General features: G+C 47.7%; 1 protein-coding gene across 1 annotated transcript in view; it reads left to right on the forward strand.

Moving 5' to 3' along the window:
* Positions 1 to 5,693, forward strand: part of GRIFIN (galectin-related inter-fiber protein) — a 49,228-nt gene extending 43,535 nt beyond the window's left edge. Inside the window, exons 3-5 of the mRNA XM_058035804.1 lie at positions 4,781 to 4,860; positions 4,951 to 5,113; positions 5,529 to 5,693. Coding sequence (XP_057891787.1) covers positions 4,781 to 4,860; positions 4,951 to 5,113; positions 5,529 to 5,693 — 408 coding nt within the window. The remainder of the gene's footprint in view (positions 1 to 4,780; positions 4,861 to 4,950; positions 5,114 to 5,528) is intronic.
* The last annotated feature ends 5,459 nt before the right edge of the window (positions 5,694 to 11,152 follow it).

The raw sequence follows: 11,152 nt of genomic DNA on the forward strand, positions 1-11,152 counted from the left end.
TGCACTCTCCAGCCCTCTCCTGGCCAGTTCCATAATGCACAGCAGTGTGAGATCACAGAAACAGAGAGATACCACAGCCTGTGGCACCAAGGTTTCACTCACAAAGGTTTTATAGGTCTTTTCTCTCCCATTCACAGCATTCACAGCATCAGGCCCTGGCACAGCACTAGACAGTAGTGCTGGAAAGAGATCCCAGGTTATTGCAGAGCATAGGTCTGGGGGAAAGGGAATGGGGGAGAGCCAGCAAAGCAACATCCCAAACCCTTCCTGGGGTCACACATCCCTAAAGCAGCATGGCCAGAGCACAGGCTGACCCCTGTTTGCACAGGAGAGTTTTAGGAATTCCCTTAAGAAATTAAATGGCTGCAGAGGAGGTGTAAAAACTGCCAGGCAGCAGAGGAGCAAGGCTGGAGAAGCCTTGCACAGAGGTGTGCTCTGGGGAAATCACAGCCCCTGCTTTGGTCTGGTGGGAGATGGCTCTGGGAGGATTTGGGGTGACCCAGACTCACCCTTTGAGAAGGAGCTGAGCCTGCCTGAACACAACCTGCTCTGCAGTGCCCAAGCCTTACCCCCATCCACTGATATCACTAACATCATTATTATAAACTGGACACACTTATTTAGCTTGCAGACCCCTCCCTTCCTACACACAGGACAGCAGTTCTTCTTGGTTCTGCCCACCACCACTGAGTATCCCAAAAGCAGCCCTTTGTACCTGCAGTCCCCTGCAGGCAGCAGAAATGAGCAGGGAGTGATGATTTGGGGGCTGAAAACACAATATTGGGTTCAGGCCATAAGAAGGGGAAAAGTGCAGCTCGGCAGATTGGAGACACCAATGTCCATCATCCTTCAGCCGCCCAAGCAGGGACAGTGGGATGTCCTGTCCCTGTCCCTGTCCTTCCAGCACCGCTGGGCACCTCTGCTGCAGCTCAGGGCTCCCTTGCACGTCCCAATGCTGCCATCTGTAGCACAGAGCTCTGCTCCTGCTCCCAGCACAGCAGAGCCTGCAGGCAACAGGGCAGAGCTCAGCTTCACTAGACTTGGCTTTGTGAGAGTCCAAATGGGCAAATCCTGGCCTGGGACTTGGCTTTTTTCAGTCCCAAGAGAGGCTGTTGGCTTTTATGTCCGTTGAATTGCATTTTTAGTTGTCTGACAAGGGCGGAGCCTGGAATAGTAATCATTCTGCTTATCTGCTGGAAAGAAAACAAACATTAAATAATACCATATCAGAGCTGTGACCAATACACCAAGGGGGTTTTAGTCTACAAATGCCATGGATTCCTGTAGGACCAGCCAAGGACCATCCCATCCTCCCATGCATGCAGAGATGGGGACGGTGCTTCATAGTTTTAAGACATTTACACTGTGGGAAGGGGGGGCATGCACAACCATCCCTCCCTTCCCTAGCTTATGAAAACACCTCATCACTGGAATTCATTTCAACGTTGCTCATGTCTTGGTGCATTTCCATGTCAGGAAATATTGGACAAAGGCTCGCTCACCCTGCTCCCAAATCCCTGCATTGTCCCCAGCAGGGAAGGGAAATGCAGACCCGGGGCGTGCTGAGCTCAGCACAGCAGCATCCCGGGGCACCACGAGGGGGAAACGTGGCTGGGACAAAGCTGGCATCAGCTCATTTCAGGCCAGGCTGTGACTCATAAAGAAAGAATAAAGGAAACAGGGAGAAAAAGCAATCTCTGATGGTCAGGGTGTAGCTGAACCCTGTCTGAGGCACCATTCCTCCTCTGCCACCTCCCTTCTCTCTGGACCTTGAGGTGGGTGTGATTGTTGGTATCTCCCTCAGCTTTGGGAGTCCCCATCCTTTCCTCATGCCTCACACACATCAGACCCTCTCGGGTTCCTGTTGTTAATTGCTGCCCCGAGATGTGCAGGGTGTCTCTGCTTCAGCCCGCGCAACTGCAGAACGAGTCTGGACTCGTCACTTTTCGGTCTTGAGGTTGTTTATTAATTCTTATCTATAAAATTGTCTTTCTGCCCAGCAGAGGTCTGCTCAGCAGGGCAGCCACAGGCACTCTGTGTTGTCCTTTTATACTACAAACGATGTATAACATATTTACACTTAATTCCCAATGCCTATCACCTATGTTAGGCAGTGCACTTCTACTCTAAACCAATTCCAAAGTGCCAACATCACTGCAGAAAATGGAGAAGAAGAAGAAAGGCTAGACATGCCTAGATTCCTCCATCTTGTCCCATACGAAAAATCCTAAAATCTACATTTTCACGCTGTGATCATTTTGTTATTACACTGTTCAAACCTGTGTGACTTTCATGTCCTCATACAAAGCTGGCAACTTGCTCCAGGGGTCAAAATCAAACCTGCAGGTGTTGTGGGCAGCATGCCAAGGTCTCGAAGCCCCCCGATGGGGTACTTGGCAACTCTGGACACCCGGAGGGATGCACTGAGTTCTGACAAGACCCCTCTGGACCACAGGGCTCCATCCTGTCCCATCACACAGCTCCTGATCCAGCCCAGCACCAGCAGGGCCGGATTAACCCGCACGCCTGACCGGGCTGCCCTGCTGGGCTCAGCGGGATTCCTGCTCCCCATCCCGGCCGTGCCCCGGCTCTGACAGCACAGCTCAGCCCCCTGGGGATGCCAATCCCTGCACACGTGGGATCCTGGCCGGCAGCATCCATAAAAACCCCTCTGTGCGTGCCCGGGCTGGGCTGCAGGGCTGGAGAGCAATGGCACTGCGGGTGAGCATGGGGACAGGGCGGGGTGACAGAGATGAGTGAGTCTGACTCCATGTTCTTAGAAGGCTAATTCATTATTTTATGTAATATTATATTATATTATTCTACACATAGCATATATATTATGTATACATTATATATTCTATTCTATTGCATCATATTATATTCTATTCTATTGCATCATATTATATTATATTATATTATATTATATTATATTATATTATATTATATTATATTATATTACATTACATTACATTACATTATATTACATTATATTACATTATATTACATTACATTATATTACATTATATTATATTATATTATATTATATTATATTATATTATATTATATTATATTATATTATATTATATTATATTATATTATATTATATTATATTGCATTATATTGCATTATATTGCATTATATTGCATTATATTGCATTATATCGCATTATATCGCATTATATTGCATTATTTTATTAGAATGCTATACTAAAACTATACTAAAAGATAAAGGATACAGACAGGAGGCTTAACAAGAATGATAATGAAAAACTTGTGACTCTCCAGAGCCTTGACACAGCTGGATGTGATTGGTCGTTAAGTTAAAACAATTCTCATGAAACCAATCAATGACCAGGTGGTAAACAATCTCCAGACCACGTTCCAAAGCAGCTAAACACAGGAGAAGCAATCAGATAATTATTGTTTTCATTTCTCTCTGAGACTTCTCAGCTTCCCAGGAGAAAAAATGCTGGTAAAGGGATTTTTCCAGAAAATGTGACAGTGACAAGCATGGGTGTGACAGTGGGTAAAGGAAAGTGGAAGAGAAGGTCCAGACAGGTAGAAATCCTGAATAACACAGGGGTTATTGATCCTCTGTGTCAGTCTGGTCCAGGCTACTGCAAAAGTGAGTTTTGTGATGCTCAGTAACCAGCAATTGGACAGATTTTCACCCAGCAGCAGAGGGAACAGCTCTTTGCTGTGTGTGCTGTGTCTCCTGCAGGGGTTGGTGTAATGATTACAAACTAAAAGTCAGGGCAAGGTGAACCTGGGTGCTGCCAGGTGCTCTTTGAATCCAGAACTCATCAGCTCCAGCAGCTTCTGTGCCTCACAGGCGTGAACTCTGGTCAGAGCCTTTCAGTGCCCACATGTGGGGTCCCAAAGCTGCCCTCCTAAAATAGCCAGACATGAAGGTATGAGGTTGGTCATTGCTAACTGCTGCCTAAATGTCTCAGCTCCTGCCCAAAAACATGTATATCCCAAAAAAGCATGGGAAATAGAACTTGTGACAGAGAGAGAAACGGGGGAGTTGAAGTCCTGAGCTATAGGAAGGAGAAACAGGCACACAACTGGCAGCGGAGATGTCAAAGCTGGGGAACTTTTCCTAATGTGAGCAATAAGTTTGTGAGAGGGGATGCTCAGAAGTGCAAGATCATTAGAGTGCTTAAAAAAAAATTAATGGGGTGAAATGGCAAGAACTTCTTATTAAAATGAGTTATTTAATAAAACTATGAATTATTCAAAAAGGAGCATTTTCCAGCTCATTTTATGCAAATTTAACCTTGGAGATGGGGAGAGCACGTGGAACAGGGGCTCAGGCAGGAATTTTGGGAAGAATCAGCCGTGTAACACTGGATGAGCTCACGCTGGATGTCACTTCACACCTGTTCCTCTGCTTCAAAGCATCACTAAGTTTTCTGCTTCAGATTTTATATTGCTCAGGCACAGAGAGAAGCAGAACATCTTTGTGTCCTGACAACAATGAAGGCATTCAAGTTCTTCTTTTATTTTTTGCTTTCTGATCCCGCTCAGCTCTTTACAAAAGACCTCGGGGACAGCAAATCCCACCTCATCAACTGGGTGTCATAGAGACTTGATTTCTTATCAGTTTAGAGTCTCTGAGATTATTTAGGAGTGGGAAAAAGACTGGGATAGAGAATGTGCTTGTGTGGGGAGGGGAGAGAAAGAAGATAACAATGAAAATGAGAGAAAGGAGTGTCAGGGCTGAGTGGGGCAGTGCATCTCTGCCACTTTTGCTGTGTTCTCCTCCTTGTCTGCAGTTTGAGGCCCTGCACCCTGAGGGGATCTGTCCTGGATGGAGCATCGTGGTCAAGGGTGAGACCTGCTCCAGTTCAGGCATGTAAGGAATGCTCTGCTCCCGGCTCTCCTGGCTCACGAGGGCCAGAAGCATCGTTCCCAGCTCTCCATCCCTTTTCTCTCTCTGTCACAGGTTTGAGATTAATTTGCTCTGTGATCCCGGGGACCAAATCGCTCTCCACTTTAACCCTCGCCTCTCCAGCTCCAGAATTGTCTGCAACTCCTTCCTCAACAGCCACTGGGGGCAGGAAGAGGTTGACAGCACCTTCCCCTTCAAGGCAAAGGAGCCCTTTCAGGTAACTCTGTCACCTCAGGTGTAACAGGAATAACCCAGCCAATACTGGGGTGCTCCCATTGCCTTTCCTGCCAACACCATACCCAGCAACACCCCCTCTTTGGCTTTGTCTGCTGTTAGTAATCCTGTTAAAACCTGGTGATTTATACCCAACTCTGGCACAGCCATGCAGAGCTCCAGCAATAATCCCTGGATGCTGCATTTGTTTTCAATTTGGGCTTTGCATTGCCACCAGATTTTGTTATCATGAAAGGAAAATCTAAGTTATTCCCTCTTTTTGCCCAGAGTGGGGTGAGCAGAGTGTGTGTGTCAGCTCGGGCAGGATTTGAGGTGGCTGGGCAGATCCAGCAGCTCCCTGATGTGATGGAAGCAAGGTCCACTAAGGCCACATGAACATCACACAGTATCTCTTTCAGGTTGAAATCTACTCTGACCAGGACCATTTCCATGTTTTCATCAATGAAAACAAAGTCCTGCAGTACAAGCATCGGCAGAAGAATCTCTCATCCATCACCAAGCTGCAGATTCTGGATGATATTGACATTTCTTCAGTGGAAATCACCAAACGAGCTCTTTACTAGAGACCAGAGTTGGGGCTCTCTCACAGACCATTTCCCCTTGAGCTTCTGATTCAGCCAAGGATCATTTCCTCCCCATTTCCAGGGAGGTGACCATGTGTCCTCAGAGTGGAAGGGATGGTCATTCCCATCACCCAGCCACATTGCTGACCACAGCCCAGCCCATCAAAGACCTTCTACAGCTCAGAGTGCTCAACAGGCTCTGTAGGTCTGATCATCTTTGCTGCACTTCAAACTCTGTCTTGAGCAGTCTGGACACCTGACTGTTACCTTAGAAATTGTGTTTGCCCAAGAGTAGTGTGTGCATGAGCACCAGTCCTCAGCTGGGCACGTGGGGAATGTGGATGTTAGGGGTGGGAAGGGATGTTTCTTTCCAGGAGCTGGGGAAGAATGACACCAGATTTGCCAATAAAATCAACCAGCGTAATCCCTGCTGAGACATCCCTCCCTGGGGAGATCAATTTCATCATTCCTTCCCTGCCAGTCCAGGCACCTGGCATGAGCAAGGGCTGGAGGACACTGTTGAGGTCTGTGTGATTTTGGCTCTGGGAAAATACTGCTTTTTTTTGAGGGCTAATGCAAGGTGAAGGTCCCTGGCATGCAGAACAGTGTGATCAGATTCAGCTTGCCAGGTGTTGCCAGGAATTCCCTTCACCAGCTTGGAGATGTTTTGCTCATCATCCCTGCCAACTCCAGGCTCCTCAGACAGACCCCAGGGTGATGCTGTGTGTCAGAGAAGGGCAAGAGCTTGAGGAGGCACATAAAGGCACGTGGCTCCTCCACCATGTACCAGGAATGCAGCTGGACTCCAAACAAAAGGAACTGAGTAAATCTAGAAATTTTGATAAGCTTGGAATGAACAGCCTGGGTATATGGATGGGTAGCCTCTGGCTTTTCTCTGCTTTATTGTTTTCCTTTCTCCCCCTTTTTAGTTGTCTTTCAAAACAACCCACTTATCACTTGCACCCTCTTCTCTTCTCCACCCTCTTCCTTGTAGCACAACATATCTGCGACTCCTTGACCAGGACACAACAGAGTAAAAGTTGTTATTTTTACTTTGTTTTAATTACACGCATCATAAACAGCACAATGTCACAGTGTTAAATCTGAACAGAACTTATTCCAAAAATGCAATTACAGCTGCCCTCTAATCACTCCTTTGTTCCTCACATATAAGACAGAACACATTCCTGATGGAAAAGGCAAAGAGGGCTCTGCCTTGCCAGTCCTTTCCACTTAGGAGAAATCACTTAATCAGTCAGCCCTGATCCATCCTTGCCTTTGCATGAGATCTCTGAAGGTTGCAGCTTTGCTCCAGCCTTTTCTCAGTGCTCAAATTGGCCATTCCCAGCACTTCATTCTATTTACAGTTTCAAGGACTTGTGAGGAAGATGTGGGTGTAGAAAACCACAACACATGATGCCATAAACCTGACATTCATGAACCTGTTAAGAAGTTTGCAGTGTTTTTCCAGACTGTCAAGAGCACTAATGGGAAACCATCCTGTTCTTGCAGCAAAGGGCTCATTGGGAACACAAAATGGTGCCAAATGGTGCCTTTTCCCCTCCAAAAAGAACAGAAAACACGTTTTGGAAATGGCAGGGGTCTGAATGGCAAGTCAGGAAAGTTGGAGATGGTGAGAGTTCCTCTGGGCTGGAATAAATCCATCACTATGGGACAAGAGAGTCAACCCAAATTCTGGGTGTTATGATATAACCCAAGGCTTCAGCACACTTTGCTGTCATGGCCATGCCTTCAGCAAAACAAAGGCAGACAAAGCCAGGCCTGCAGGGATCTCTGTGTCATCCATCTGATAGTGCTGAGCAGCATTTGAAAGAAATTGTCTTCTCTGTTTGTGCTTTTTTTTGGGTGCTGATAAAGTCAGATCATTTTTCATGGATGAAAAGTGACGAAATGATTTATAAGGGTAATACTTTGTACTTATATGGCCACCAGCTGCATCCACAGCCCTTGCTGCAGAAACACCCCACAATTTCATTGTTCCCCAGAAAAGACAAAGAAGGCAAATACATTTCAAGTACAAATAAATAAAGAGATGCCACAAAAATCAGGCAGAGGCAGAGATTATGCCCTGACTCCTGGACACATCATCCCCAGCTCCTGCCAGCAGCTGATCTCACTCCATTGCCATCTGCACCAGGAGAGCCCAATCTCTCCTGACACATCCTCAGCTCTGCTGCTGCCTCCAGGGCTTTATCTGCTGCCTCCTCCAGCCAAAACACAGACAAGGGTGAAGGGGGCAGAAGAGCAAGAGAGGTCTGGGAATCTACAGAGCCCTGCTGGAAGCAAAACTTCAGGGCTGGCTGTTTATAGCTGTTTTGCAGAGTTTTATGGGGAATGAGATGCCCTCCAAGTCTGTGACCCTCATCTGTCCCGTGAGGAAAAACTCCAGAAAAAAATTAAGCCTTGCAATTACAATGGTGAATTAAACTCTCTGGAGCAGGCCTGGCACACCAGGCTTGCAGGGAGGCATCATGTGCTGGCACTGAGGGGATCAAAGGGGACAAATTAATCTTTTTCCACATTTCTATCAGCTTTCCTGTTCATGACTGGGGGGAGAGCTGATAAAGACAATAAACAAAGACAAGCTCCTGCCCAGGGTGTTTTGAAGGGGAAGGGGCTGCAGCACCTGTTGCATTCCACAGCAGGAGATAATTATTGTTTACATTTCATTTCTGAGGCTTCTCAGGAGAAAAGAGCCTAATGAAAGGATTTTTCATAAAACATGTCTGTGACAAAGCTCTGCACCTTTGCTGTGGCCAAGTTCTGCAGAGGATCCAGCTGGAATGTTCCAGAGAGAACATTGCTGTGGGATGGAGCAGGGACTGTCCTAGTCAGGATCTGCAGACAAAGCAGCAGTTGCTGCTTGTGTGGCTCACGCAGACCAGGAAGGGACACCTGGAAAAGAGAGATGTGTCTTAGGAGGCAGAACATACAGAAGTGATGGCCTCCCATGTGGGCTCTTCCTTTCCCACCAGTTCTCCTCATTTGGAGTGGATCTGCAGAGCTCAGAAACGCTCTGGTTCACCCCCAGATCAACAAGGGGAAAGTCAGGCTCATAATTCTTTGTGCTTTAGCTGTGCCAGAGCTCCAAAGGGCCGAGGGCCCCTCTGGCAGTTTCACAGATTTCCTGTGGAGCATCTGCTGATGCGTGAGCAGAGCTGCTCCTGGGTGTCCCTGACAGCCCTGGCAATCCCCACACACCCAGCAATTCCCCCACAGGATGGTGTCCCTGGCAATCCCCACACACCCAGCAATTCCCCCACAGGCCTCTGAGCTCCCTCATCATCCTCAGTCTCACCAGCACAGCAGCAGCCTGGGGACATCGGACTGGCTGACACCAGCCCTGCCAGCCTTGGCAAGTGACAATTAATATCAGCCTGGGTCCTGCCTGGGGGCAGGAATGGGGAAGGAAAGGGCAAGGACTTGTTGCCAATGCAGCGACAAAAGCTTTCAGGAAAGTTCTAGAAAAGAAGAAAGTCACACAGGCTGCATCTGCCCCATACTCACTTTGCAACTTGGTACCTTTTGTTTCAACCTCTGTTTTCTTTCTTTTCCGTCCCTGCAGAAACCCCCCAAACCTACCAAATTTGATGCTGGGTGTTTAGCTACTTCCTCGGTGCTAGAAGGCAGCTCTGGTGAAGAAGGGCAGGAGGAGGGCAGTTATTAACCATTCAATTGAAAATTCCTTTTCTCCCCCTATTTCAATGCCCCCCTGAACATCTCCTGATGGAAACAGCAGCAGAGATCTCCCGACTCACACTCAGCAGCTGTGCTGTGGCACAGCTCAGTGACCCTGGCCCCTTGTCTGTGGCATCTCTAATTTCCCCCATCCCCCAAGGGCTGTTTTCCCAGCACAGAAGTACCTGCTACAAGTGCAGACCTTATCAGCAGTGACTTTCTGCTCTGCATCTCTGAGTCCCTATCTACGAGGCTGTTTATTCAACCCTTGTGGGCTGTCCAAACTCCTTAAATGCTCAGCAGTCACAGGTGTTTGCTGGCAGGACTGAGGAACATGGAGAGAAAACATTCAGCCTTTTGCTGGAGAGTGTGAGGAAAATAAAACAAGAGGAAAGGAGCAGTAGCTCTGAGTTCTGGTGGGGAAAGGGAATTTCTGAGGCTACAGGCAGCCCCAGAATGCAGCTAGAAGAGTCTCTGCAGGAAAGCAGAGGGGTATTTCTTGCACTGCAATTAAAAAGAGATTTATAAACCATTTTAACTCAGCATCCCCATCCAGAGCCAGCTCAGACAGAAAAGCTCACCTCCCAGCCCTGATTTTGTATGCATGGTGGCAGGTACCAGCTCCAGACATGAAAAGCTGGAGAGGGATTATTTTCTGAAAGAAAGGCTCTGATCTAGAAGTTGAAGAATTGGAAGCTGATGGTATCACTTTATTTGGCAGCTGAGTTATTGTGCATCAATACTGCCTGAGGAAAGCGTGACAGAAATTAGCCTGATGCCCAGATTTGCTGGTCCTGCAGTCCCACAGTCTGTCCAAGATCCTCTTGCCAAAGCCAGATGCAATTTATCATGTTATTTCTTCAAGCTATATGGACATCAGTAGCCAAATCTCTGGTTTTAGCAGAGCACAAGGCAACAGCCTGTGGAGATCTGGGTGTTTTCCCTGCACCACCCCACTATTGCAAGATTTTGGGGTATTAAAAAGCACTTATAAAGATCCAAGTGTAAAAATATCAATATAAAAATTATAAAAAGGGAATCAAGGCACTGGCAGAAAATGAGAGCAGAAAGGAAGGAGGGGACCAGGAGGTTTTGTCTCCAGCCTGGTGCTCTCACCCTGCACTCTGGGCTGACCCTGGAGCCCATGGGTATCTTGGGCTGGGACTTTCTTCATCTATCAGGTGTTTCCCCAGGCCTTAATGAGCCAGCAGGCCCCATGCTGAATCCCTCCACGTGTCACAGCCCCTTGTCTCAGTGGGACCCAGGCTGCTGAGCAGCTCACCAGCCCGAGGAGTTTCCATCCACCTGCACACAGACACCATCACTCTGCTCTCCGTACTAACCAGCATTTTTCCAGCTTGTTTCATGCCAGAAATGATGAAAGAACCACCACCAAACCCTTCATTTTCCTCCCCTTCCTTGATACATCCCTTTTCCAAAGGCTTAACAGCTGCTGTTTGATCTGTGGCATGAAAACCTTTCTGGTTTCAGAAATGGGGAGTGAAGCTGAGATGCGGCTCTTTCACCTTGTCACCTCCTCCGCCTCTGCGGCGAGCTGCAGCCATTGTCAGCTCTCATTTCCTGCAGCTCCTCTGAGCTGTGAGCACACTCTGCAAGCAGGGGGACAGGCACAGTCAGTGGTGATGAGAGGGCAGTGATTGTACTTCCAGTAAATTGCCTGAGCCTTTCCACATGAGTCACTGCACCCAGAGAGGTGAGGCATTAGGGAGGAAAAGAAGTTTGCAACTGATCCTGGCAAG

Source organism: Melospiza georgiana, chromosome 16 (assembly GCF_028018845.1).
Source record: "Melospiza georgiana isolate bMelGeo1 chromosome 16, bMelGeo1.pri, whole genome shotgun sequence".
Classification (NCBI taxonomy): domain Eukaryota; kingdom Metazoa; phylum Chordata; class Aves; order Passeriformes; family Passerellidae; genus Melospiza; species Melospiza georgiana.